The sequence below is a fragment of the Xyrauchen texanus genome, chromosome 16 (assembly GCF_025860055.1).
Source record: "Xyrauchen texanus isolate HMW12.3.18 chromosome 16, RBS_HiC_50CHRs, whole genome shotgun sequence".
Lineage (NCBI taxonomy): Eukaryota > Metazoa > Chordata > Actinopteri > Cypriniformes > Catostomidae > Xyrauchen > Xyrauchen texanus.
This window is the reverse complement of record NC_068291.1, coordinates 859501-882555: the sequence shown is the minus strand read 5'-3', so window position 1 is coordinate 882555 and position 23055 is coordinate 859501. Positions and strand designations below refer to the sequence as shown.

General features: G+C 38.1%; 1 protein-coding gene across 4 annotated transcripts in view; it reads left to right on the top strand.

The window, feature by feature from the left end:
• Nucleotides 1-16420: 16420 nt before the first annotated feature.
• The window catches only part of meis2a (Meis homeobox 2a), a 113472-nt gene continuing 106837 nt past the window's right edge, over nucleotides 16421-23055 (top strand). For 3 of the 4 annotated variants that reach the window (XM_052145717.1, XM_052145718.1, XM_052145715.1), the window contains exons 1-6: nucleotides 16421-17021; nucleotides 17367-17587; nucleotides 18103-18244; nucleotides 18478-18528; nucleotides 18897-18947; nucleotides 19411-19560. In XM_052145717.1, coding sequence (XP_052001677.1) covers nucleotides 17010-17021; nucleotides 17367-17587; nucleotides 18103-18244; nucleotides 18478-18528; nucleotides 18897-18947; nucleotides 19411-19560 — 627 coding nt within the window. In that variant the 5' untranslated portion in view covers nucleotides 16421-17009. Of the gene's footprint in view, nucleotides 17022-17056; nucleotides 17216-17366; nucleotides 17588-18102; nucleotides 18245-18477; nucleotides 18529-18896; nucleotides 18948-19410; nucleotides 19561-23055 lie in introns of those variants that run through there. The other variant, XM_052145716.1, reaches the window with a different exon arrangement.

Below are 23055 nucleotides of genomic sequence, written 5' to 3'. Positions count from 1 at the left end.
TTTTCACCTTGTACATGTGGTACAAAGGTACATATGTTCCTTGCAGTCTATCAATGTGTGTTTATCGAAACTGAATGAATAATAATTTAAAAGAATATGTAAAATGCAGTTTAAAATAGTTTTGTATGGAGTATAGCATGTAACACCACAGGACATGTCGACTTCACAAAAGTATTTAATGTCAGCTACCCACTTACCCATATAAAACACTTAAAGAGGTTTGAATAAAATGCATGACCTGCAGATCTCTTCCTCGCTTCCTCTGTAAATGAGATGCATGTGTCTTCTGCAGCCCTTTATCTCCTCTCGTTTTAATTCTGTTTGAGTACATGCCTCAGTCATCTTGGCTTTTATTGACTCAGTCTCCGGAAGAACGTTGCTTGCCATAACTCGCACATCAGGCTGGTTCTTGATACCGTCCTCAGTCATTTAAAGCCTTTATAGAATTGTAATTTCAGGGCTGGCTGCTTGTTTTTCTAAAATGTACTCAAGGAATTAGTTACTCCAGCCACAAATCAGACAAATTTATGTGTGGTTGTAATGCAGTTTATGGCTTCATGGTACATTGCTTCAAAAACAACGCATGTGAAATTATGTCAAATATAATGAGGGGGGCTATGTTCTGTCTCCACTGGCCTGATATGGAGAAGGTGTGAAGCGCATTTACTCCCCATATACAGTACATTTAATGTGTTTTTCAGGGCCAGTGATTAATGTGTTGCTCCCTTTTATTACAGATAAGAGTAGCACTGGAGTATGTCAGGAGATATGCGTGCAGTAAATCTGCTCAAATGTGCAGTGAAATCTTCAGCAATCAGAAATCCACATACGTTAATGTTAACTTGGAGCTTGCAGTGAAGAGAGCTAAGTGGAGGTTTGAGGGGGGATTGTTGGGGAGTGCAGGACGAGTATTGGGGTTGTGTGGGGTAAGAGTTGAGGGTGTATGGGGTGAGTGTGAGGGGTATGTATTGTGAGTAATGGGCGTGTATGGGGCAAGTTTTGAGGTGTGTGGGGCAGTTGCTGACTGTATATAGGGTTGATTGTTTGGGTTAATGGAGTGTCAAGTGTGTTGGTCAAGTATCGAGGTAATTTGGCGTGAGGGTCAGGATATACAGGGTGAGTTTCATGGGGTGAGTGTCAAGTGTTGCGTGTTGGAGTACACAGGGGGTTTGAGGGGGTTGTGTCGAGGGTTTGCGGGGTAAGTGTAGGAGTTTTGTGGGCTTTGTGTCGTAGGTTTGAGGGATGTGCCTGTGTTCTGTGGGGTAACTGTCAGGGATCTGTGGGGTAAGTGTCAGAGGTTTGTGGGGTGAGTGTTAGAGGTGTTGGAGGTATACAGGGTGAGTGTCAGGGGTGTATGAGGTGAATGTCGGAGGTTTGTGGGGTGAGTGTTGGGGGTCGTGGGGTGAGTGTCGGATGTTTGTGGGGTGAATGTCGGGGGTCGTGGGGTGAATATCTGAGGTTTGTGCAGGGAATGTTGAGGGTCTGTGTCGGTAGTCTGTGGGGTAGTGTCATGGGTGTTGGAGGTATGGGGGGAAAGTGAGGGGGTATATGCGGTGATTTTCGGGGTATGTGAGGTAATGTTTGCTAACTGATTTTGATTTAGGACCAAATCTTACATTAGACATCATGTGTCTACCCAACACAGGACCAAAATAGTTGATCATACAAAACTGAAAATGTCCTAAATAACAAATATATGAATTTATTACCATGACCTGCATAGGCTCAACAATATGCAAGTTATTAACATAATATAGTATGACAAGGAAAATGTATTTTGAATTTTGACAATAACTCACCGCACAAATTCATAATAGTAGACACGTTTCTCCTCGCTGCAAGTTAATCTGTATTTAATGTGATCTGGGTGATATTTTCTTGGGGTTCTTGGGGATGGCCCGCTACTACAGAGAGTTCTGTAAAAAATTGTGCTTCCATGATTTCGGCACTGACAGACCTCTTAAGCACTGAGAGGAAATATGTATGGAGCCCTGAGTGTGAGTCTGCATTTTGTTCTGCAATAGACCTTCTTTGTAATGCTCCAGTTCTGTCTGCTCCTAACTTCACCATACCTTTCAAACTACAGGTTGATGCCAGTGCTTATGGGGCTGGTGCAGTAATCTTTCAGGAAGATGAGGCCTGTTGAGCATCCAGTATGCTATTTTTCTAATAAGTTCACAGAGTGTCAAATAGCATATAGTACCATTGAGAAAGAGGCTCTAGCCTTGCTGTTAGCCCTCCAGCATTTAGAGATCTATTTGAGTTCTAGTAATGGCACTCCAACAGTGGTTTACACCAACCACAACCCCCTTGTTTTTCTGTCACCTATGGCTAACTCTAACCACAGATTAATGAGGCGGTCTCTCATTGTACAAGAGTTTGTCCTAGACACAAAATATAAAAGATGTGGAAAATATGGTAGCAGATGCCTTGTCTACATCCCAGGACGAATACATATGATTCTTTTTATTCACTTGTTGATGTGCTTGAAATTTTGATTTATGTTAATACTGTGATCAAGTATTGGGCAGTTGTTTTGTATTGTGTTGTACTGTGTTATATCTCTTTCTCTGCTGCAGTCAACCAAATTAGCGGCAGCTGCACCAATGGACACTGAAGTGTTCATCGGCGCAGGCTGGTTACCGAGGAGCGAGACTGGGTATATAAACTGGGAGTAAAGCCAGCTTGGACAGACGCTCTTTTCTCCTGCCCTGACTTCATGGTTTTGTGCTATCTTGTGACAATCTTTGATCAAAATTGTTACATGGTAGATGTTGCTGTGTGTATATTCACCTTCATTTACTCTTGTAAGTTGTCTTTTCATTAATATGGTTATTTTACCCCGTTCTGTTTGTTATTACCCCGATCAAATTGAGAATATTTAAGTTAAAGTTTATTGGAAGCCGTAGGGAGCTGGGCACCATTTATGTTGTACTATCCAGTTTTCTCCTGTTTATGTGCTAGAAAGGGAGGTAAGAACAGTGTTTGATTATCTTTTTCTTTGTGAGGAAATGTGTTTCTCCTTCCTTGAGCAAGTGTACCTTTTGTTTGTTATTTTGGCCTGGCCCTCTTCTGTTTTATGTTTGCTTCCCTTTTTCTCTATGTAAATACACTTTTTGTCATTTAGACCTGGTTATCTGCGAGTAGTTTTGGGTCAGAGTAAAAGATAGTTGTGGCAGGGCGGAGGGCGGGGCCAGGTCGTGATTCTACACACACGGTCCCTTATCTGGCTAATCAAGCCTCCGAGAGGGATAAAGGCCGACTGCGGAGGATTGTGTGACGAGAGAGAGATCGTTTACAGACATGTCCGTCATGTGTGTGTTTGTCTTTTGTTTAAGTTAATCATTAAAATAGTATTTATATTGAAAAGCCGGTTCTCGCCTCCTCCTTTTCATTGAACTGTGTTACAATAGTCTTCACTTGTTTTTTTTACCTTGTTACTTCTCCCTCAACTCTAGACTGGGGGAAGAACATAACAATTGGTAATTGATCCAATAATCAATTTCTTGATTATTGGATATTTTTTTCACAACTTGTCCATTACTGTTTAAAATGAAGCTTCCTTTAAAAGGGCGTCTACAAAAATCTAATAGCTTGATAAAAAAATTAACAGTTCTTCATTAGATGGTTTTTATAGAATATCTTTTAAAAGAATGATAGAGTGAACACTGCATGGTTCTGGCAGTGCATGGACAGTTTGTGCTCAGGTAGCTAAAGGGTTTGACCAATAGAAAATCATTTTTAATCAGGCAATTAATGCAATTAACTACGCAATTAATGGGCTCAGAAGCACATATTCTTGATCCATTCCTACAATTAATCAATCCTTGCATTAAACAGTGACAGGGTGAATCCGGACGCTTCAGACAGAATGATATGTCATCGTGTATGTGGACCGTGATATGGCTTTAGGGCTGATCAGAACCCTTCTCACTGTCTGGGGCTCTGATAGACTCCGACCCGTCCTCAGCCAGACATTTTGCATGACTCTAAGCATAGAGTGACGATAATAGGCCAGTGGAAACGTCCGAATGGGCTAATGTTCTTTCTTTCTTTATCTCACACATATACACAGCAGAAGTAATTTCTTTCTGCATGTAGATAGACTCTTCCTGCTATATGCATATGACTTATGCTGTGATAACACATGCAAGGAAATTAAAAATAAACACAGTCTGATTGTTCTTTGTTTTGCAGTTAAGGGGGAACAATTATATCTTCATAGCAGAATGGAACGTTTTCCAACAGATCAACTTCTCGCTGCTTGGCAGATGGCGGCGGATGTACAGCGATCTTACTCGCGGAAATGAAGAGAAATTACGTCTGATCTCTCGGTAAACGTCACACGCAATTAGAGTCAGAGTTGAGATAAAGAGGCCATCAACTGAACATCTGACAGTAGGGTTCCAAGTTTATTTTTCTTAAATGATTCTGCTTTTGTAAATGACTTTATACAGGAAGCTCATCTGATGAGACTGTCTGTGTTGTGCCATCCTTTATTGTTAGTGACAATAACACAGTTTTACTTTTTATGTCAGTCCACAATTTCCTCATGTCCAGGACTATCTATTTTCTGTTCTGACTATTTTATTTGTATTTATTTATTTATTGTCCCTCATCAGATTACCATTATAACACAACTCCAGTAACATGATCAAAAAATTACCAAAACTATCATGCTACTACCATCGTTTTGGACCTGGTGCCATGTAATTCTTTTTCAAATATTGGAATACTATGTACTTACCATGGTACATGAATATGACAATGATTTGGTACCATATATACCAAAGAACCATGGCATTTCAATGTGGTATTATCACTGTAGCATATTTCTGCAACAATTCCCCGTCCACATGTTGTTGTAGATATTGTACGCTCCCTGCTATTCTGCATCAGACGTTTATTCAGTGCTGGCTGAACTTTTGTTATCATTGTCCAGTTGAAGCTCATCTGTCAAGTATTGATTATGAGAAAACAATGATCATTTGGACTGTAATTCCACACACAAACACACACTATTGGTCAATGTAAACACTCCAGCAACAATGCAGCAGAGATGCATTAAGTATGCAAGAATGCTTTCTATTCAGCATATGATGTAGGGAGAGACATTTACATTTTGCTCTAAAACTTAAATTACACACATTGGTACCTCAAACATGAATTTTGAAGCAACTGTGCTTTTTTTAAAATGTACCTTGCAAATAAGCTGATACACTGTATATGGAGTCCTTTTTTTAATTCCCAAGAAGATCCATTGCTTGCAAATGCAAATTCTCTTCTGGGTTTTTGGACTACAAACAATCAGCTCTATAGTGTGTGTGTGTGTGTGTGTGTGTGTGTGTGAGAGAGAGAGAGAGAGAGAGAGAGAGAGAGAGAGAGAGAGAGCGAGAGAGCGAGAGAGCGAGCGATAGCGCGATAGCGATGGAGGAGTGGGAGAGAAAAGAAAAGATGGGTGTGCCTGCATGTCCCGTCACATGTCAAGGAATTGTTCACCTAAAAATAAAAGATTCTGTCATCACTTACTCAACCAGCGCAGAAAACACTATAAAAAGTCTGCAGATTCTGTCGGCCCTGATGATCAGTAATCTCATTGTGAACTTCTTTCTCTCAGCCCAATCGCCCATCAAAAGATATTTTACACTTCAATCAGGGGTTGTAATACAGTGACCTGCACATTAATGACTAATTCACTGTCTCCTTTATTAAATTAAAGGACATAAACTGGATGAATGTTCTCAGTGAAGTCACAAACAGAACCTCTGTTCTTTTCCTTCATATGTTATCAATCATTCTATGAAACCTTTAAAGAGGAACAAATGGGCAGAAAAGGTGATGAGGAGGAACTTGCAGATATAGTAAATATATATATATATTAATATTAGCTCTGTTACATACTGTATTATTATTAGTGCTGTCAGTCAAATAAAAATTGTAATCATAACTAACTGCAAATTCTGAAAGGGCTGAAATTTGACTCTATATATACTTCATCCTCCACAATATTCATTGAACGGCAGGCTGTTACAGCAATCGTGAAGCCGCATTCACATGATTCACATCACAGGGTGTTGACGGCTCAACATCATCGTCAAACAGCGTTTTGAAGTCTGTACTCCACATGAATGCACAGCAGAGAATGGCAGAGTTCATAATGGCATACTACTCATACCACTCTTACTGTTTCTGCCATATCTATGTATGCGCTGGCACTGGTCACATAATGATACTGCATCTGTATTGTCCAGTAATCATTAGCTTCAATAGATCAGCAGCAACTGGGTCAAAATATAAATAGTTTGTAAAACATTTCACTCTACTAGATTTTTCTTGTGCCCCCACAGAAACTTGTTATATGAAATTATGAAGGAAGACCCTGGACGTCAAAATGATCAAGGGGAAATAAAAAAGAGACAACAAGTTGCCCTCACAAAAGATCAAAATGGCCCCAAGGAACGCATCCTAGTCCCATCCCTGCACACTGTATCTTTTCAAATCTATTATATATATATATAAAAATGACTCTATTAAAAAAACTAATACCAATATTTGTAGCTTGGGAAAGGAAAAAATTCCTTCAGCAGAGCAGCAGAATATGAATTTATAATTTCATCTTGGTATTTGACAGGTACTGCAGTGGCAACTTCTTATTCTGAGCACGTTGTATTTTATTCATACATTCACAGGAGATGATGGTGGAACCAGAGCAAGAAGAAAAGACTGCAAAAGTTCTTTGATTATCTTTTGCAGGACTGTACACTCGCCTGTGAGCGGCGCCGTTCCTGTAATGATGTACAGTAATGTGTATTACCTTGGATGGCTGCTGACATGTGAGAGGCTGCTCGGCTTTCCCAGAGAGTGTCTGGAATTCTGGGACACACTGAAGAAAGCTCTTCATTAAATGTAAGACAGGTATGACATCCACTTCAAGAGCAGCAGCTCTACATATCGAGAGGAGGATTCTCGTGGTCATATCGAGGAGGGGCTGAGAAGTACAAAGGAATACCTGGATGCTTTTGGAGATGACATAAAACTAGGAGGCAGGAGGCTGGAAAATAATGGCTAATGGGGGAGTTTAGCCTGAGGCCATACGCCTGCTTTGCCTACTTCTGTATAACTAGTTTATTTATAATTCAAATACATACCTTTAATAATTAACTACCAGTGACTATTAAAGGAGAATACAAGATTCAGTGAAGAGACGTGGTTCAGTTTTACGGAACAAAAGGATGAAGGCTGCAGATTCTTCTCAATGCCGTCATTTCTGCTGGACAGTCAACAGAGATGAGACACACATGTTCAGTCACACAGACTTAAAAACATATGCTGGATACAGTAGACATGGTTTGGTTGTTGCAGGCCACAGTTCCAAACATATCATAGCATTTTTATTTCTTGCTGTTCATTCAGTTGAGCGCTGAGCTAGTCATTTGATAAACAGAAATAGTGATAAAGAATTATCATTTCTGTAATACTGATATGAAATATGTAACAAGAAGCCATTTATTTATTCTAAATACCCAACTGACTTTGTAGATTTGTCAATTCTGCTATTAAAAGTGTAAATGAATAGCATTTAAAAAAAAGAATGTGCCAGACACTGGACACCAGTATAAGTTTTGTTTGTTTATGTGGGAGACCACATTTGATTAAGGATTAAGGTATATTATAGAACAGATCAGACCTACAGATAACTACATTCATCAACACAAAACATAGTTGTATCTGGCCATTTTAGAAAAGACAAAACAACTTATGAAAGGCCATTTCATGGTAAACCCCAATGTTTCTATACGCTGCCACAAATTCAGTATCACTTTAGATATAGTAATGTTCCCTTTATTAAGGTTTTATTAATTATTGCTAATTCATTTACAAATGTGTTATAAATCATTGATATGCATTTATAACAACATGCATAAAAAAGGGTGACTTACATGCAGTATCTGCCAAATAGTGAACCATTTTACTTCACATGTTATACTGCTTAATTATTCAATATTTATAAGTTATGACAATGTAAAGTGGGCACATATCAAGCATTCATTTCTGTGCATAAGGTTCAGTATGGTTTAATGGTCATCAGGCTTTATTATATGATATATGCTGTGAATGAGCATGAAAAGCTAAAAAAAATCAGCAAAAACAAAATGTATTCAAACTACACAGCCAATGGTTCAAACATCTCTAATCTGTTGACATCATTCTGTATGTAATTAATTAATTAACCAGATGTCCTGCATGTAAACATAGCATTTTGATTATTAGTAATGTCATCTATATGCATATACATGTACTGTTCAATCAATACATCAGAGATCTGAAATACATCATCCTCTCCTCTTGCAGTTGAATTCACATTGTGCTGTGTGTGTTATTGCTACATTAACACTGTAACTGCACTCTCATTAAAAACAGCCTTTTTATTTGTCTTAAAATGACCCATAAAATATGTGAAAATAGTGAGCACAATATTCTAAAAGAAATGATAGTGAGTCTCTCAATTCATAGACATATTTATTGTGGTCTCTTTTGGGAAATGTTGGGATAGGTCACAAACAAAAGACTAATCACAATAATATATTATCATTGAATATGAACTGGGTTGGGAGAAATAATATACATGTAATGGGATTACACATTTAAAATACAGATTATAAGTAATGTTATAATATAACAGTAACTGTATTCCACTACAGTTACAATTTCAATCATTGGTAATTAGAATACAGTGACATTCAAAAAGTATTTTGATTACTGAAGAGATTACTTTGCATTTTATTGTCATTTGTTTCATTTCATATTTAGTGCTTTCAGATGGAAAACATTAATACATATAAATGATGTGATATAAAGTGCATTTGAACAGCGGTGAAACACTTTCTTATTATGTGTTACATTCATACGAGCAGACAGAGAAGTACGTTTGAAGTAAGTTTGGAGCAGAAGAAATTGAAATAAACCTTGTGTAAATGATCAGCTTTAAGCTAAGACAAAATGCTATTTCTAGCCATTTTACATGCACATGTGACCAGACAACATCATATTTATTATCAAGAACATTCACATTAGATCATAATTTATTTTATTTCTAAGAATTTTGATATTAGGGCAAAATCATATTCTTGATGATAATTTTTTGGGGTTTTCCTGTAAAAATATCTAAAAATCCTTAAAACAAGATCAATTTGATTAATCTTGTTTTAGAAACAACACTGCATACGAATATATTCTTCAGAGAATGTATTTTTAACATGTGTATTTTGAGTTTTTTAGTCAAAACAAGTGAAACAATCTTCCAGTGCTGAAGAATTAATCCAAAGTATTTAGAATACATAACTGACCTTGAGTAAACTAACAGAATATGTTACAAATTACATTTAACAGCATGTATTCTGTAATCTGTATTGGAGTACAGAAGTAACCCTCACAACCCTGACTATGTGCATTTGTTTCAGTGAAAATATCAACATCTGTTTGTCTTCATGTTGCTACTGAAAACTGAAATCTGAAGAACAAACTGAAACATTAAGATCTGGTAAGTACAGGTCACCAGATAATATCACAGAAGTATAATGTGTATTTGCCATGGCTGTGTGCAAACACAGTGCAACAAAAGTCTGAATGATATTGAAATATATGTGATAATCAGCCTGATCATTTAGAGAGATGTCAGGAGAGGATGCTGCTTTGATGTTGCCTCATACATATTAAAATCCTATGAGACATCAAGACCACTGCTGAATTATGTGTGTGTGTGTGTGTGTGTGTGTGTGTGTGTGTGTGTGTGTGTGTGTGTGTGTGTGTGTGTGTGTGTGTGTGTGTGTGTGTGTGCTGATAAATTACTAATAGACTCTTAGTTTACTTGCACAATTACAATACAGTAATTCACATTTCATTAATTGCAGTATGGGGAATAGGAAGTCTTACATCACTCATTTCATTAAAGTCAGTGCATTTCTTCATTTCCAAAGATCAGGTAGGATTCACTGTAATTTGAGTGTTTATGTACAGTACGGTGAGTTTCATGATTTTAACATGAAGCCGTTAACAATGATTCAAGTCTGTAATTCTGCAGATTTGTATTAAAAACGAAATAATACCAGAGCACAGTTCCTCTCAGTGGTGGAATGAACTTTCAGCCTTCATCAAACAGAATCCATTACAATCTTCAAAAACCAGCTAAACTCTTCGGGCAACATTTCAATTACTAACCAAACTTATTTACTTGCACTTGAAAAACACTCCATTTACAGCAATGCTCAGGTTTGCATTCGTTTTCTGCTTGAACCATAGCATATCTACAATAAACACTAAACGTATACGTAACAGCGCATTCTGTCTAATACTCATCGAGTGTGTTTAGTATGTTCTTACACTCACACTCTCATACACACACACACACACACACACACACTCAGAAACACACACACACACACACATGTTGTGAATCTTACCTGTGTGATAGTGTAGAATGTGGTGAATCAATCACATGAATGTCTATGCTCTATCCCATCATCTGCTGATCTGTCAAGTGTTCAGCTACAGGCCAGAATAGAACGGATTCAGAGATTCCCCCAAACTCACTTCACCAGGAAACTTTGACAACTTTTGATGTGTGACTTTTGTCAAGTGCAAGTCTGTATAGATTCATATACAGTAGACCTATATCCATCATGTGTGCATGACGTGAAAAAACATGAGATGTCTAGCTTTTATTTCTCCATCCCCTAATGTTCTTTTCATCTTTATAATTCTGTCAAGCTGTTAAGCACTTAACCATTCACCATTTTTTCAACTCTCAATAATTCATGGCCGCTGTTTCCCTGCATGAATATTTACATGTAAAGTATCCCTTGGAGCTGAAACAGAGAGACATGTTTACAATGTTAAACTCGCCAGTGTCCCTCCAGACTGAATTTAGCTTTCAACCATTTTGCACACCAACGAGGACATTACACAATTATATTTATTGTATTCCTTTGTCATTTTGTTATATTAAAATAAATGACAGTTTCTATCGATGAAACAGAAGTCTTCCATGCTGCATTTGAGCGAAACTCAATTCTATAATGTGACATGTATATATTTCCTGTGCAATATGTTACTTTAGATCATATGCTGTGCCAATGAAAACTGCAGCTATTGTCAAATAAAATGCATCAAGTTCATCATATATTCAGACGTTCTTTTATAGAATTCATTATAATGTTAAAATCAGTCTGTTCAAATAATCTTCTGTTTATTGTTCAGACTCTAAATAACATAAAAATACCTTTTAAATCTAAAACAGCAACATGTTAACAAAACGCAAATTCAGTAACACTTAACAATAATGTTCCATTTGTTAGAGGTTTATAAAGGGGGTTATTAAAGACTAATCATTCATTTACAAATGCGTTATAAATCATTAATATGCATTTATAACAACATGCATAAAAAGGGCCAATAGTGAGCCAATTTACCTCACCTCACGTTATATAGTCCTAAATAAAATGTATTCAATATTTATAAGTTATGACAATGTAAAGTGGGCACATATCAAGCATTCATTTCTGTGCATAAGGTTCAGTATGGTTTAATGGTCATCAGGCTTTATGATATGATATATGCTGTGAATGAGCATGAAAAGTGCTTTTGCAGTGGACTTTAGGTTACTACAATAAGGTAAAACCATTCTTCTGACATCAACAGGACATGTGAAATAAATCATGAATTGGGGTAATTTATGTTTTGATTAAAATAAGTATTCATTAAGCATTTATAACATGTAAGTTAAAATGCTCACTATTTGGCCTCACTTACATGATTTATAAATGATTTATAATGCATTTGTAAATGACTAAACCCTTAACAAATGGAGCGTTGCTAAGAATACTTCTGCTTTCTGAAATGGTCCAGTCTGAGTCAGTATGTGTGTGTTGTCACATTCTCACTGTGTGTTCTGGCAGTGGCCTCACCATCGGCTCTCATGTAGATCTGCAGTCGCCTACAAAGGGAGCGTTTCTCTTTGATACTTCACTCTGCATTTGAATCAGCGGTCGCTCTGTTTGACAATGTGTGGTAATTACCCGGGTACCCTGCTTGTTCAAGTAAACTGTTCCAGAAGCAAGAGATACCGTCAAACGGGAAGATGTAAGAAATACAAAACAACAACAAAGATGGCACAGGCATTTATTTGAACACATGTGTGTGGACTTTAAGCCTTGAATAGTGTAAATGCAAAACAGTGTCTTGGTGAGGGTCTGTGCTCTGTAAGTATTTGTTTAAATATGGGAGAGTCATGCATCCTAAGATGAATATGATTCCTGGAGTTGCATTTATACAGGGAGCACAAGTCTTTACATCTTTATGAAGGAACACTTGAAATAATTGGACTTGCAGATAGTTTGTAAAAATAAGCCATTAAAGATGTGATGTTGTCCTCTACTCTGGATTAGCGCTAATGAGCTGTCAGTTACGTCATGTGGGCGTGGCTCGTGTTTCATTAGTGTTTGACACGCAGTCATGAAAACTCTCATGTGTCACGCGACTTCAAGTGAACACCCAAACTCAAAACTTGAACCCATTGTACCAGTTCACATATTTCTTCAAAAATATGAAAAACATTGCTTCTAAAATGGGATAAACAAACTCGGATGAACAAAAAAAGAACTAGATCCACAGAGATGCGAAGTATATTAAAAATAGAGCTAAATCAATATGAGCAAAAATCATTCCGAATAATCTAATGTTCAGAGTGTTTCACTGAAAGTGTTCGGAGACATAGTCAACACATGTCTTTAAGCAGAGTCTTCATGAATTTAAGCGCGTGTTCGTGTACATCCGCGAGCTTTAAGTCTCTTAACTTACACATGACACGGGAAAATAACACATTATTATTATTATTATTATTATTATTATTATTATTGCTCAAGCCCACCAATATCGAGAATTACCGCGCATTTCTCTTAATATTCTCATCGTGGACACAGACACATTTTGGCATGTTTTGAAATATCCATATTTGAAAAGCAAAGTAAATGCATAGGCTACTTAAGAACAGATGATCTCTGGGATGATTTATTACTCTGAGCATAGAAACAAGAATGATCCATCACAATCTGTTTTAACTTTTACTTCTGCATGTTCGTTTAATAAAATCATATTCAGCGTGGCAGGAAAATTCTGCAGGCCTTCTATGTCTTTATTATTAATATGATTTATTTTTTATATTTCATTTTTATTTGATTTAAAAGCAGTGGAAAATGTAAAAAAAAAAATTGTTGGGGTATTTTTGGTTAGTATTTGCATTTCCAAAATATAATAGTAATAATATGCATAATAAAAATAATTGGTCAAATGATTATTGGTATTATTAATATGTAAAGCTTCGGGTTCTTACATTTTTGCACTGCATCTTTTCTCTCTCGGTGATTAAATAATATTTTCCGTCTTAAATGAATCGATAAGCGCAGGAGAAATGTGCACTGGGAGAATAATCGAGTATAAATCTATTATTAAACACAGTCCTCTAATTATAGAACATAGTGTGTGAGACATTCAACAGAGAAAGATGTTTTACACAGCATTATTTACGAAAGATAAACGAATAAAGACAAACAAATCAACAGAAATGATAAAACGGGTTTGTTCGCAACAATACTTTTGATCATCTATTTATTTCGCGCTTCGGAATATCCCTCCGGAAATGTGGTGATTTCGAAAATATTATTTGTTCAACCATTTCTTTGAAAATAGCAGTGTTCATTTATTTTAATTTTACTTCTGAAGTTCCACTGAATGAAGGCTCTGTGATCCGGCAGGTGGCGCTAAAGAGCTGCAGACACACACACACACACACGTTGTGTTTCCATGTTTTATGAGGACTTTCCATAGACATAATGGTTTTTATACTGTACAAACTTTATATTCTATCCCCTAAATCTAACCCTACCCCTAAACCTAACCCTCACAGAAAACTTTCTGCATTTTTACATTTTCAAAAAACATAATTTAGTATGATTTATAAGCTGTTTTCCTCATGGGGACCGACAAAATGTCCCCACAAGGTCAAAAATGTCGGGTTTTACTATCCTTATGGGGACATTTGGTCCCCACAAAGTGATAAATACACGCTCACACACACACACTCTCACACACACACACACACACACACACACTCACACACACACACACACACACACACACACGCGCGCACACACACACACACACACACACACACACACACACACTGTGAGAATAATGTCACTGAGCACCCATGAAGGAAAATACGCATTTCACGCAGAAGAATTTACAGTTACTGACGAAACTTTGACAAACATTTGAGAGTTTTCCTGCAGGATTGAGATGATTCTCAAGGTCAGAGAGAGTTTAACTAGAGATTATACAGTAAACAGAGAAATAATTATCCTAATAAAATATCACTTTCAGAAAACCCCCACAATCAAATATAGAGGATTCATCTGAATACCAGATACTGAAATAACAATAATAACAAAAATGATCAAATAGGGGGTGAACATTACAAAACAGCCGCAGTTGTTGGTCACATGTGAATTAAAAAGTGAACCCTTACCATCGCTTTGGCGACCTGTTGTTTTGAAATCTGTCCATGGGATAATTTAATCTCTTTCATTTTAATTATCGGATTTTTTCAACGAAATCACTGGAGGGTGAATTAACAATTCAGAATGTCCTGCAGACTTACAAATGGGATTCCGATCAACTTCATCTAATACAAGCTGGAAATGTGTGATTTAATGACGAATTTGATAGTGTGCAATTTACATCTAATAAAATGTGCATCTGACTGATCTTTTATATTTTTGTTTGCTTTTTCCAAAATCGACAGAAACAAGAGAGATGAGTGTAAAAAGAGTGTGTAGTCGTGTTTTATTGAGCCGCATCTGGACGGAGACACTGAGAGCTTTAACCCTAAAATGACCTCAATTTGACACCGGCAGATGAAATTTTACCGCCTGTTAATGCCGTGTTCTGCGGGAGACACGGATCCCGTTTACAGCACTGATTTAAACGGGTTTAAAGGTTCTAACTACTAAAACAAATCGATAAAATAAAAATAATGAAATGTTTTAATTGTGTATGGGGTGGACGAAAATGTAGTGTTTCAATAGCGTGGAGTTTCAGTAAAGTTTGTTTTAACTCAGACTATGAGCCATCGGGAAAAATGCATCTATAATGCTCAAGTTCATTCACACGTGATTATTCTGGTGAGTAAACGAATGAACTAATGCGAGACAATGACTTATAAACCAGCAAAAATAACAGAAACAATTCACAAGCATTGTTTCTAAAAGCATGGTTTGTTTTTATGATATGTTTCTGATATGTTTCCGATATGTTTCCGGTCAAACGCTCTCTTGCATTCTCAATAATAATAGAATTATCTCGTTCAAAAAGAATTGAATGAAATTATTCTTATTCTTATTATTTGCAGATGTACACAGCGATTGTGTTGATCAGACAGCATTACTAGCACTTTTGCATATTTATTACGATAAGGATGTGATTCACTTACCATATTGATCCGATCACGCGTTTCTATAGAACTGCTCCTCATCGCCACCCGCTCGCGCTCTGGATCCGCTGCAGTCAACTCTTCACTTTCTCCTCATGACCCGCACAATCCTCCTGGAGTTCAGCGCCACTAACACGCCAATTGTTCATTTCAACAACAAAACAAGTCACGAGCTCTTAATGTAGCCATTTATGTAAAAGTAATCGATGAGCCTATGATGTCACATGTGCAGCGCTGTACATAAGATCATTGATGAGGAGCAGTGTTTTAAGGGTCTGTTTGTGGTATTAGGGGCCATCTGTAGCACAATCAATAGCATTGCTCCTCCTCTGAAACTTCAGGCCTTCCTCATGATTGATGATCTTGGGGCGCTTTGATAATTGACTGGTGCGATGCACGGCTCACATTTCGGTCTTAAAACGGGATTGGACTGAAGACAGAACAGAAGGCTTTTCTGTTGTTGTTCCAGTGTGGAAACGTTTCGCACATAAATAAGCATGTTTGCACTATTCCTGTTCATAAGTATATATTTTCGCAAACAAGAAAAATGGGTGTGAATTAAATACTGTTTTTCTTTGTCCGTTATTAGTTATACCACCACAGCAGACACCACTGATCTAATGTGCCACTCGAAATCTTTAAAGTTGGGATATCTGCCCAACACGCTGCGTCTTGAATATTTTCTCTGTGCATGTGAGCGCATCTCTCGACGGCGCGTTGCGTGGCTCCCCCCTCGCGCAATGGACGCTCGCCTCACGCGTCAGGGTTTGGCGTGGAGCTCGTGCAGGACTGGCTGTGCTCAGCGCCACTTCCGGCTTCCGTCATTTCATTCTCCCGCCGATGCGCGCAGCTCAACTCACTGTGTTCTATAAGCGCGCGAGCGGCCGACCTGCCAACACTCACTGACACTCACTCATCTCAGAGCGCGCGCGCGAGACATCTCCGCCGCGTTTTAAAACTCTTTTCCTTTTTACACTAGTAATAAAACTAGAAAGCGGACCGGAGGCTTAAAGGAGACAGGGAGTTGTTGGATGAAAACGGGGCTAAAAAGATTCATCCTCTCTTGAACATCATCACCAACCATCATTCATTCATTACCTTGACAACCTCTGGCTTTGATTGACAGCTGGAGTGGCAAAAAGCCACGAGACGCGACAGTTTGGTTACATGCATGTTGTTGATGTAACCTTCAGTTGGGTGAAGCTTGACTTTTTTTTTTTCCCCCTTTCTTTTTTTTTTCTTTTTTTTTTTTCTTCTTTTTTCTTTTTTTTTTTGGTGGCAAAGAGGAAAAGAAAAATAACTGCAAAACTCTTCCTGATGCCCGAGCTCGTTCTCAGCCGTACTGGAGAATAGGAGAATTCAGCAAGAGGCTCGAAAAGGGAATCTGAGCAGCGCATGAGTTTGTGAGCGGACTGGGAAATTAAATCGACGACACAGATCCAGAGGTTTATTGGAGCGCAGGCTGATGGCGCAAAGGGTAGGTGTAAAATCTCCAACACTCACCTCCACTAACACACTATCACAGGCCTCGACTGTCGCTGCTGCACACGCAAAACTACTTCAGTGAGACACTTTACTGGGAATATTCGCCTGAGCTCCGCGTCCGACAGCAGCTTTAAAGGGACGCTTTCTATCCTCGCGTCGGGGAAGCAGAAGTTTACGATGTTTTTGGTAATTACAGATCATGAAACTTTAGTTTCGCGCTGGACAGCTTTTTAACGGGATTGCCGTTTTGAATCTGTCGTCTCATTTCCCCTCACTTTCATTCTTTCTCTAAAGCGTTGTCTTTTGTCCTCTTCTTGACTTTCTGCTTCTCTTGCAGTACGATGAGCTGGCTCATTACGGCGGCATGGACGGGGTCGGTATGTACGGGGATCCTCACGCGCCTCGGCCGCTCCCGCAGGTCCATCATCTGAATCACGGACCGCCGCTCCACGCCAGCCAGCATTACGGCACACATGCCCCCCATCCCAATGTCATGCCCACCAGCATGGGCTCAGCTGTCAACGACGTGTTAAAGAGGGATAAAGATCAAATTTACGGGTGAGTTCGGTATTAATATCGGGTCCGTGAGCTCCTGTAGACGGGTTTCTCTTTCACTTTTTACAAGGCTTCGTAAAACTTAAAAAACGATTTTTAGTTTTTGTACATTTTTAGCAGGACCGCTGGCATAAAGGTTTAGATGAGCGCTCGCACTTTACTTGTACACATTAAGTTGTATGCCACATTTATTTCTATTTTCTTGACAATAACGCGTGTAAACTGGAACAGAGCCGCTCGACATTTCAATAGGCTACTTCTGAGTTCAAAATCAGAGTTTCAAAACCCAATGACGCGAATGTAAAATACAATCCCACCGTTTTATATATATATATATATATATATAATATATAAAGATAATTGACTGAACTGTCATATTTGAATAAAATAGTCTACTTTTAACTACTTTGAGTTTTGGGACAGTTTGTGGCCGTGCAGACTGCAGATGAAGGTCCCTCATTTGATTTGTGAATTCATCAGTTAAATGTGAACTGACCGGTCGCTTATTGTTTCTGCAGTCATCCTCTGTTTCCTCTGCTGGCTCTGGTGTTTGAGAAGTGTGAGTTGGCCACATGTACCCCCCGTGAGCCCGGGGTGGCTGGAGGAGATGTGTGCTCCTCTGACTCCTTCAACGAGGACATCGCTGTCTTCGCCAAACAGGTCACACACATCTCTCATCTCCAGCAGAACCCATTTAAACAAACAACACGCCATTTTCATTTAAAGACCAATTTACATGTCTGTACAACCCTGTTCACGGGGATAAATCACACACACCACATTTGACTTTATTAGTCACGGAAACGTTTTGTTTCAAATGAATTAAAAGCTGTAGCATATTTCTCCTCGCGCATAATCGATTGCTAATAACCCTGATTCTGGTATGTTTTTAGGTCCGTGCAGAAAAACCTTTATTTTCTTCAAATCCAGAGTTGGATAATTTGGTAAGATCAAACATCACTTTCCGTGCAACTGAGTTCTTTAGGTGTCACTCATTTGTGAATAGTATTGTATTGCATGCGAGTGAATATGAGGGCAGTTGACGCTCTATATTAGGGTGAAATAATTCACTCATTCACACTTTACACGAGCCGGCACTTCCACAAGCATTCTGTTATTATTACTCAAATCAAAAGAATTGTTTATTATTGTTTCTAAAAACAATTATTATTACAACACCAATTATTTCATGTTTTTTAAATATTTGTTTCTTCGGATGTTGTTGTTTTTTTTCTTCTCATTATAATATTATGCAAATAATTTTAATTTGACAAGCCGTGATTCAGCTAACAAAGTCTATTATTCTTCACAGATGATTCAAGCCATACAAGTATTACGGTTTCATCTTTTGGAGTTAGAAAAGGTAATCTTTTATTGTTTTATATTTTAAATGATTTAGTAATCACGAAAAATATATGTAATAAAATGCTGATTTATTTGCTTTTTTTTTTTTTTTTTTGCATGTAGAATTCAGGGTTTGTGCTATACAAAATGAGAAGATGATGTTTAAGAAAATAATACACAAGCACTGCTATTAAAAGCGTGTGTTGGCATTAATGCTGAATTACACACACACATTCTCGTCATCCGCATGTACTGATTCTGAAAACTATAAATGTTACTAGCCAAAGCCCACTGAATATAACCTTTAATATTTCTATTAAATGAACGGATTTGCTATAGTTCTGTTATTAAGACTTTATGGCGCTTATTATGGTTTATTTTTTCGCGGGGCCTCTTGAGAATAATAATAAGGCTCTATTGTTTGCTTGTGTCACAATGTCTTTAATTATGCTTATTATCGGAGTTTCTCTCTTCTGTTCAAGGTGCACGAACTCTGCGACAACTTCTGCCATCGGTACATCAGTTGTTTGAAAGGAAAAATGCCTATAGATTTAGTGATTGATGAACGGGACGGCAGCTCAAAATCAGACCACGAGGAGCTCTCGGGATCTTCAACCAATTTAGCCGATCATGTAAGTAACCGGATGTGTTGATGTGTTGTTGCGGTTCATCGGTCTGGATTGTGAAATCGACTGCGCTTGTGTTGAATGTCTCATTTAGTGCTCGTAGTTTGTATTTCTGTAAATGTGTCAATACAATCTCGCATAATGTTCAAAACTGATTTAACCACAAATACATTCATAAAGGACACTTGTTGAGGAAATATGAATAATTCGATATTGTTGTGCGAGACTATGAACACGGGTTTGTTGTATTGTGCAGAGAGTTCATATGTGCTTCCTCGTCGTTGATGATGATGATGATGAAGATGAAGATGATGGTGTGTTTAATCGTGTCGTATTCATTTGATCGTGGTTTGAGTTGATTTTACAGGCGCCATGACAAGCGCATTCAGATGTCCGTAATCGTGTTGGGGAATAAAGTTAACGCGTCATCTAGTTCATGTGTTCATGTGTTCATGTGTTCATGTGTGGAGACTGCAGATGCGATAGACTCAAGCTTATTAAGAATTAAAGCAGATTTCTGAACATCTGTTGCGTTCATCTGAATGTTTTAATGAAATATGAACTGATTTGAAACTGTTCTGAGAATAACACTTGATATTGTTTCACGGCCTCATATGTTTTTTATGTCTTATTTTCATCATGAAACAGTGAAATAGTTCAGTTCAGTACGTCTCTTCATTTCTATTCATTTGAACTCTGACCGCCGTCAAAAGCGTCGAAATTGTATTTTAGGAAACATTTCTATTTATGTCTGTTTTGCCATCGATTTGTTTCGTTCATAAAATGTCTATAATATTCTCCTGTCAAACTCAGCAGTGTCACATATAACTGTGTGATTTTAATAGTGTCAACAGATAAAAACACTTATCAAAATTAATTTCGTTCATTTAAGGAACTGAATACCTGTTGTAGGCCCGTATCATGATTTAAGATCATTTCAGCATTTAAATGAAGATATTGTATTTTATTATGACTCATTTTAAATCATTTTGAGTCATCTTGTGGCCCACTTGTAAGTTTGCTGAGGCCCCAGTCCCCTGTTTGAGAACAACTGACATATCTGACTGTTAGTGTGTGTGTGTGTGTGTGTGTGTGTGTGTGTGTGCATGTGTGGTGTGTGTGTGTGTGTGTGTGTGTGTGGATTTATGTATTCTTTTCTGTGTCAATGTTGTATTGGTGTAGTAGTGTGTGTGTATGCATACTAGACTTTGTTTGTGTGTTTGAGCCCCAAATGTGACATTTGCACAATATGCACGAGTAGATATATTAGTTAGTTAGTCACCCAGAATCAATGAATGCATTAATAACCAACACACGATCAGCTCAGTAAAAAAAACAAAAAAAAAAAACAAAGTAGAGAACTGCTGGATTATATTGGAGAACTAAAGACAGCAAACTGCCTCTGTGCTCAGAAGATTCACAGGATATTTCATTCGTTTTCTTCTCTTTTTGCCTCACTTTATGACATATTTCTAACCGATTTTTAGTGTTTTTCAGAGAGGAAGGCAATTGAATAGTTGAATAGTTATTAATTTAGGACCTTTCTCATCCATTTTTCCTTGCTTTGATAAACATTTGTAATACATTTTGCCCGGGGCTACATCATTTGGTGAAAGTTGAGTTGCTGGTGACGAAGGACATGCGTTGTGCTCTCTCTCTCTCTCTCTCTCTCTCTCTCTCTCTCTCTCTCTCTCTCTCTCTCTCTCTCTCTCTCTCTCTCTCTGTTGCTGGTGAAGGCGGCAGTATGGACTCTGTTATTTACTATTGAATACAACATTGTGATAGCGTGTGTTTTATAGTACTGTCAGAGTATTCAAGGCCTCTGTTGTGCTGTCATTATATCTTTGACTTCTGTTACTGCTCCACCTTCACCTTGACCTCTGATTAAACAAGAAAAGAAATCACTCTTCCAGCTTTTTCACAATAAACCTTGAAAAAAAAAATGTGTTTGCGTTAAAACAAAATATACCATAAAGTACTGTACGCTTTTATGTTTTATGCATTCTTGCATTAATGGAAATGATTTGTCTGATACACCCAGCTCATAATCTGTAACATCAAGTTAATAATCTATTTTAATCTGCATTATGAATGTGGCTTTGTGCTTTCACACAGAGTCGCTCAGGGGTTTTTAAACAAGTGTTACACATAACGTGTTGGCTTTATGTGTTCTTGATGATGTCTCGTGGCTTATGCATAAGTTTTGTTTTGAAATATTGTAGCATGAATGCTTTCGGCCACCTCCTTTCTCCTTTTTGTTGTTGGCCGTCAGTAGTTTGTATGTAGACATATACAGTGTGCTGTAGATATATAGTACACTCTCAGATGTGCTGTTGATTAACACTGGATTTTTGCCTGCATTGAGTTTGTTAATCAATTCATAAGCTAATTAAATATCTTTCATTGAATGTTTTTTTAATCGCTGTGGCAGTTCAAACTATGTGTGACTGTTGATGTGTCTAACAGGACATCTAACGTGCATTGCGGTGATCACATGTTTGATCAGAGTTTGAGTGCTCATCAGTGGACACACAATCACTTGTTGCCGTTGTAGTGTGCTTCTAGTGCCCTTTCTATGGTACAGACAACAAACCCAGAATATGCCCGTCAGAGCTGCAGAATTGTGTGCTTGTGTTTGGGATTTACTCGCTTTCTCCAGTCACAATTATTTGGATTGTTTTTTGCATTCTTGTTCTCCAGTGTATGAAATGCAAAGGAATGGTTGTGTATTCAGAACAGGATGTGATGTCATGTTACATGTTTTAAGTGTCAAGTGAGGTGTGTTTTTGGCAGTGTGTGTCATACAGAAGAGAATCTCTTAAAATTCTCAGCTGTCAATTACTCTGCTTAATTAAGGCTCTTTTTTCATTCTTGTCAGATAATTGGCAGGTTGGGTTTGAATAGTCATTTTGAAAAGCTTCAGACCGTCACGTTAACATCTTTCCTGAGCGGCTCTGTAATTACATGTTAAATTCAACAGAGGTGTCTATGTGGAGTTGATGTGCACGATGCGTCAGGTGCTGAAGATTTGCACACACCCGTGTTTCATGCGTGTCAACCTGTAAACGGAGAATTTTGAGGCGGCTGCAGTCATTCCGGATCCAACATATATTTTTGTGTAAGCGCGCAGAGCTTCCGTGAGATCCGGTGACGGTTCTAAATCGATGTCAGGGCCCGTGCGGGCGATTTGAAGGGCAGGGCCCGTGCGTGCAAGCGACGAACCGGCCGCTCGTCTTTCGGTATTGTCTCCAGCTTTTATATTAATTACAACTTGCATTATCAGTGTAGAGTCCGAGGCCCCCGGAGAAAGAGCCATCCTCTATCTTATAGTCATCTGCTCCATTGTGGCGGCGCTGTGTTCGCGGGCTGGTAATGGCGCTCTTTAACACAATTAGAGAGCGGACCGCTTTTGACTCCTCATTATCTGCGGCGTTTGGGAATAGTCACATGCTCGCGGGGTGGGGTGTGGGACTCTCAGCCGTTTGGGTCACATGATGTCTC